Consider the following 5,736-nt stretch of genomic DNA (forward strand, 5'->3'; position numbering starts at 1 on the left):
ATTTGCATTCTGTTTCTACTGTCTCTGTATATTCTGGGCTTTTCCTTCCCTTAGATTGTCCTTCACCATGTGTAGTCCATCATTGTTACCTTTTGGTGGGTTTTGCTCAACTTCCATGCAGGTTATATTTTTTGATTTAATGGGCCTGTTGGCCCAATTATTCCCAACCTCTCTATTTAACTTTTTTTCCTTAGCCTCGTGAAATTTTGTTTTTAACTTGCCTAACTTGAGAAAATATCTTCCCAATTCTCCTAACTGCTCCAAATCTTCATTCTCTAACACAAATCCTTCCAGTTGCTGATTTTCCAGACCTTCTCCTACCTGCTCCTCTGCACCATGACTCTGTGCTACTCCATCTCCTTGATTTCTGCTTGCAACCTCCTTCCCTCTTCGTCTCCCAATGCTTCCCATTCCACCAGTGACACTTTCAGCTGAGAACTGTAGATCCTTACCTTCCTTTCCAGCCTGGTTGATTGCACGCGCCTCTTGTTCTCCCTCTTTACTATCTGAAGTTTCTTCCCCAGTTCTCCATGCCTCCTTGTACATGAGTGATTTTGCCTTGTTAACTCCAAGGCCAGCTGAATATCTGGATTTACTTGGATCCCAGCTTGCCATAGCTTGAGGCCTCTGGCAGTCCTTCCTCCCATGTCCCAATAATCCACACTTCAAACAGTAGCTATCCTGAATTCTTTCATACTTAAATTCAATCCAGGTATTTGGTAAGTCTTCTCTGGCCAGCCAGAACCCAGTTGGTAGTGGCCTTGTTATATTCAAAGCTACTTTCACCCTGAGAAATGATCTTTTCAACATATTGCTGCTTTTTGGATCCTCTGTTTCCATTGTTATTCCTATCTTGTCTCCAATGATTCTTGCAGTGTTATTGTTGAGATATGCCTGTGGGAACCCATGCATCTGCACCCATAATTCCATTTTATCATGATTTACCTCATGTATGGATTCCCTCTGGTTCCACATCTGTTAAGTTAACTAGCTGCCCTCTTATGCTCCATACTCCTCTCTTCAATATTTGAAGCCCTTTTCTCTGATCTTTGAAGCTGATAAGGATCTTGTTCCTTCTTACCTCCAAAATAGCAACACCTTGTGGATTTCCCTATATCCCATAATAGCATTCCTTATCACCTTGAAACTTAGTTCTTTCTCCGATATTATCTTGCCCACCAAGTTGATGTAGTTAGATTTGTGTTCCTCTTCTAATCTCTGGTTAATTGCAATCACTTTTCCTTCTATTGGTTCCAAACCAAAAGTTGTCATGCTTTTGTACTGTGTATTTTATGTGTGGTGTGTAAATAAGCTGGTTGTGTGAGTGTTGATATGTAATACTTGCTGATTCAGTGTTATATGCGGATAAAATTATGGCTAATCTAACAGGTTTTCTTGTTGTAGGTTGGTTTTGCTGGAAGGGCTGATATTCAAGTACCAGTTCGACTAGAACCTTACGTTCTAAAAAGCTCTCCTCACGAGAGAACTCGCTCTCCTGCTGAGAGATTCACACTGACACGTTGGATCGGTATTATGGATTTGTGGAAAATGGCAATGTCATGAGTATTGGGCTTTGAAAGTTGGTTAAGGTATTTGGGCTGTGGGTTAAGGCTCTTTCTCTGACAGCCCAGCCAAAAGAAAAAAAAAAATTTAATATGTGTAATTAAAGAGCTTTCTTGACTTGGCTGTAGGGACACATTTTTCCTTTGTCCACCAAGGCAAACCCCTTCTTCGGGTACTGACCGGGAAAATGCTAAGAAAAGAAGTTACATTTATCGGAAATGAATCTTTTTAATTTTTTTTAACAATTAAAAAAATAAATTGTAATTTTTTATTATTAATTTTATAAATAAAATAAAAAAATAAAAAATAAAAATAAAATATTAAAATCGACGACAGAGTTGTCTGTTATTTTAAAAGTAAAACACCACACCCATGGCACACGCCATTGTTTCCAAGTCCTCCAAGTGGTTATTCTCTAGCAAGACTACCTTCTTCCTCTTCTTCAAGTTAGCCTTTCCATGTTTAACTCCTCCTCCTCCTCGCACAGACACAGCATCTGAGTTAATTATGCCATCCAATTCCAACATGCACAACACAAAAGAAGATGACAAACTCAGAGACGTTTTTGATCACTTGGACGTTGACAAAGACGGCAAAGTCTCAAGCAAGGAGCTCGTGGATTATTTGGGGTCGGTAGGCGAGTCGGTGAACCATAAAGTGGCAAAGAAGATTGTGAACGAGTTTGACTCCGACGGGGATGAGTTGCTTCATTTTGGGGACTTCGTGAGACTGATGAAGCAAGAGGACAATGGCGACTTGGAAGATGTTCTAAGGAGCGCGTTTGAGATGTTCGAAGTTGAGAAAGGTTGTGGCTGCATAACACCCAAAGGGTTGCAGAACATGTTACACCAATTGGGGGAAGTTAAATCTCACCAAGAGTGCGAGGCCATGATTCGACCATTCGATCTTGATGGCAATGGATTCCTTGATTTCCATGAGTTTCAGCAAATGATGTCACCGGTTCCTTGATCCCACCTATTTTCCAAATTCAACTTTTCTTTTTTTTTTTTCTTTAAAAAAAATATATATATTTTCATGTGAAAGCCAAAGTTGAATCACAGTTTAATACTCAAATAATTTTAAATGTATGTCGCTATGTAGTTTTAAAATGTTATTCCTGCAAAAATTATATGCATACTGATTGATGTACTGATGTACATATATTATATTAAGGAAAATGTAACAACAGAGTAACTTCTTGTGAACGTTCATCTAGAAGGCTTACTTCACCACAACGAACAGACCTACCTATTCTCATTGCCTCTGAATCAGAAAGTAAACAACAAAAGAAGGTCATACTCCAACGATTTTTTAGTCCTTGCAAGCCAGTAGACTCATTCTCTCATTCTGTGCTTCTCTTTTTTTCGAATTGAAGCTATCACTATAACAAAGTAACAAACAAATGGTGTTAAAAATAATGAAGATTTCGTTAATATAGTACACCAGAAAGGGATGATGATCAAGAATCAAGATGCCTTGTCACTTGTCAGTTTGCCAATAAATATTATTTAGCAATGACTATATTCATTGGTTTGACCAATTCTACCCTTCTTTGGGTTTAGGATTACGGTGTCTGGATCCAATTGCAGCAAAGGAGTGACATCATCGGCAGAATCATTGATGTCGACCCTTATTATCATAATTTGCTGATAGTAACGTGAAACTAATAGAAATAATAAATAATTTTATCACTTTTTTAATCCAACCCGCGTTTGCGCTATATATTACGTATTCTGATATGAGAAATATTAGTCTATCATATCACGAGTCTGAGTCCAATGGATAATACTATTGTTCTCTTCACACTAAGCTTTCTTCTTGTATCTTCAAATGGCATCATGTCACAGCAGAATTATTCAGGAAACTCAGTACTAAATTGCAGCAACAACGACGCAGAGGGTCCTTCTTCAGATTTCCTATACACCTGCAATGGATTCCAAAAATCTTGCTTAGCCTTTCTCATATTCAAATCCCAAACTCCTCACAACACCATTGCCACAATCTCCAACCTCACTTCCTCAAACCCAGAGGACCTTGCAAGGTTCAACAACGCCTCTCATTCCACACTGTTCCGAACCGGCAAAGAAGTCATTGTCCCTCTCAATTGTTCTTGTCCAACCAGAGAACATGATGATGATTATGATGAGTACTATCAAGCCCAAACCACATACGTTCTGCCAAAAGATCCAACATATTTTACAACAGCAAATGATACCTTTCAGGGATTAACCACGTGCGATTCTCTCCAGCGTTACAATACTTATGGGGTTCTTGATTTGCATCCTGGCATGGTGTTGCACGTGCCCCTCAGATGCGCTTGTCCGACGGCGCGTCAAGCCGGTAGCGGCACCAAGTATTTGCTGACCTACTCGGTTAATTGGGGTGATAACATCTCTAATATCGCAGCACGGTTCCATGTCAACGCAAGTAGTATGGTTGATGCCAATGGTTTCTCCTCAGAAAATGAAATGCTCTATCCATTCACAACTGTCCTGATTCCATTAACAAGTGAACCCAACAGCACAATAACCAAAGTTCAAAATGGTCAACCACCTTCTCCAACTACTCTTTACACTGTAAGAAAGGATAAGAAAAAGACAAAAAGAAAAAGAATCATAGTTGCTCTTACTTCCTCGGCGAGCTTCTTGTTTTTTCTGTTTGTCGTTTTATCTCTAGTGTTTGTGCGTAGAAAGAGATTAGAAATTTTCTTCAGGGGAGATAGAAGAGGCAGAACAAAGCAAGTGTTTTCAGAACAAATACGTGAAGGGTTAGCAAGCATTGAGCTTCTTTCCAAAGTGTACAAGTTTGATGAAATTAAAGAAGCAACTGAGAATTTCAGTGCAAGCAACAGAATCAAAGGCTCTGTCTACCGTGGGGTATTTGGTAAGGAGAGGGAAATCATGGCGATCAAGAAGATGAATTTGGGTGCCTCTAAAGAAGTGAATTTGTTAGGAAGGATCAATCACTTCAACCTGATAAAGCTGGAAGGTTACTGTGAAAAAGATGGATCCTTCTATCTTGTTTTTGAGTACATGGAAAATGGTTGTTTGAGAGAATGGCTTGGGAGAAGAAACAGAACCATAGAACACCAATGTTGGAGAAAGAGGATTCGGATTGCTGTGGATGTTGCAAATGGACTTGAGTATCTTCATAACTTCACAGATCCTTGCTATGTTCACAAGGCCATAAACACTGATAATATATTGCTAAATAAAGATCTAAGGGCCAAGATAGCGAATTTCACTCTGGCTAAAGAATCAGATAGAGAAGTAACAAGCTCTTGTTCTTATTACACATCCCATGTTGTGGGAACCAGGGGTTATATGGCTCCAGAGTATCTTGATTCAGGGAGAGTCACATCGAAGATGGATGTGTATGCGTTCGGAGTGGTGCTGTTGGAATTGATCACCGGCAAAGATTCTATTATTGTGCAGGATGATGGAAGTGAGACGATGCTTTCATCAATCATATTGAATCTCATTGACAAAGATGATGCAGAAGAGAAACTCGGTTTGTTCATTGATCCTAGTCTCGTGGGAAACTGTGAGAAGGTCTATGCAATTCAGCTAGTTAACCTAAGCCTAGCATGCTTGGTTGAAGAACCTTCAAGGAGACCAAACATGGCAGAAGTGGTCTCGAGTTTGCTTAGAATATATACAGAAATTGAGACAAGAACGTCACCCTGCCGCATCAATGACAGTGGAAGCACGGAGAGGTGAAATCGTACTGCATATGTTTGTTTACTTAAAGTAAATGTAAAATTTTTATGCTCTGAAATTACTTTTCTGCAAAACATGGCTAATATGTGTAATAAGCATTTTAGAATCATTATTTGTACATTAATATTTGAACTCAAAATGTTGTCAAATCCATAATTTTTTGGCTGTCAAAATAATTACTTACTCTTGCAAAAAAAAGTTAAGTGGATACTTGATATCACCTTCTACTGTTTTATTTCGTTAATTTTCTTAACTCAACATGAAATATATGTGAAAGAATTCAATAGAGAATCAAATTAAAAGACTTGAATGAAAAATATTACTTATGCTTTTCACTTTTCAGTTTGCATATGTGAAATTATCAAAACAGATTCGAAATGAAATTAAATAAATCTCTATGTTAATTTTTTTTAAAAAAATAAAAGATAACTAAAAAATAATTATGCATTTTTAT

General features: G+C 38.2%; 2 protein-coding genes across 2 annotated transcripts; both read left to right on the top strand.

Annotated features, from left to right (window-relative positions):
• Positions 1,913-2,774, top strand: LOC107608218 (probable calcium-binding protein CML41). Its single transcript, XM_016310078.2, has one exon. The coding sequence runs from the start codon at positions 1,936-1,938 to the stop codon at positions 2,530-2,532; it is 597 nt and encodes a 198-aa protein (XP_016165564.1). The 5' UTR covers positions 1,913-1,935; the 3' UTR covers positions 2,533-2,774.
• On the top strand, positions 2,903-5,467 carry LOC107607608 (lysM domain receptor-like kinase 4). The gene has a single exon (XM_016309540.2). The coding sequence runs from the start codon at positions 3,342-3,344 to the stop codon at positions 5,280-5,282; it is 1,941 nt and encodes a 646-aa protein (XP_016165026.1). The 5' UTR covers positions 2,903-3,341; the 3' UTR covers positions 5,283-5,467.

Source organism: Arachis ipaensis, chromosome B07 (genome assembly GCF_000816755.2).
Source record: "Arachis ipaensis cultivar K30076 chromosome B07, Araip1.1, whole genome shotgun sequence".
Lineage (NCBI taxonomy): Eukaryota > Viridiplantae > Streptophyta > Magnoliopsida > Fabales > Fabaceae > Arachis > Arachis ipaensis.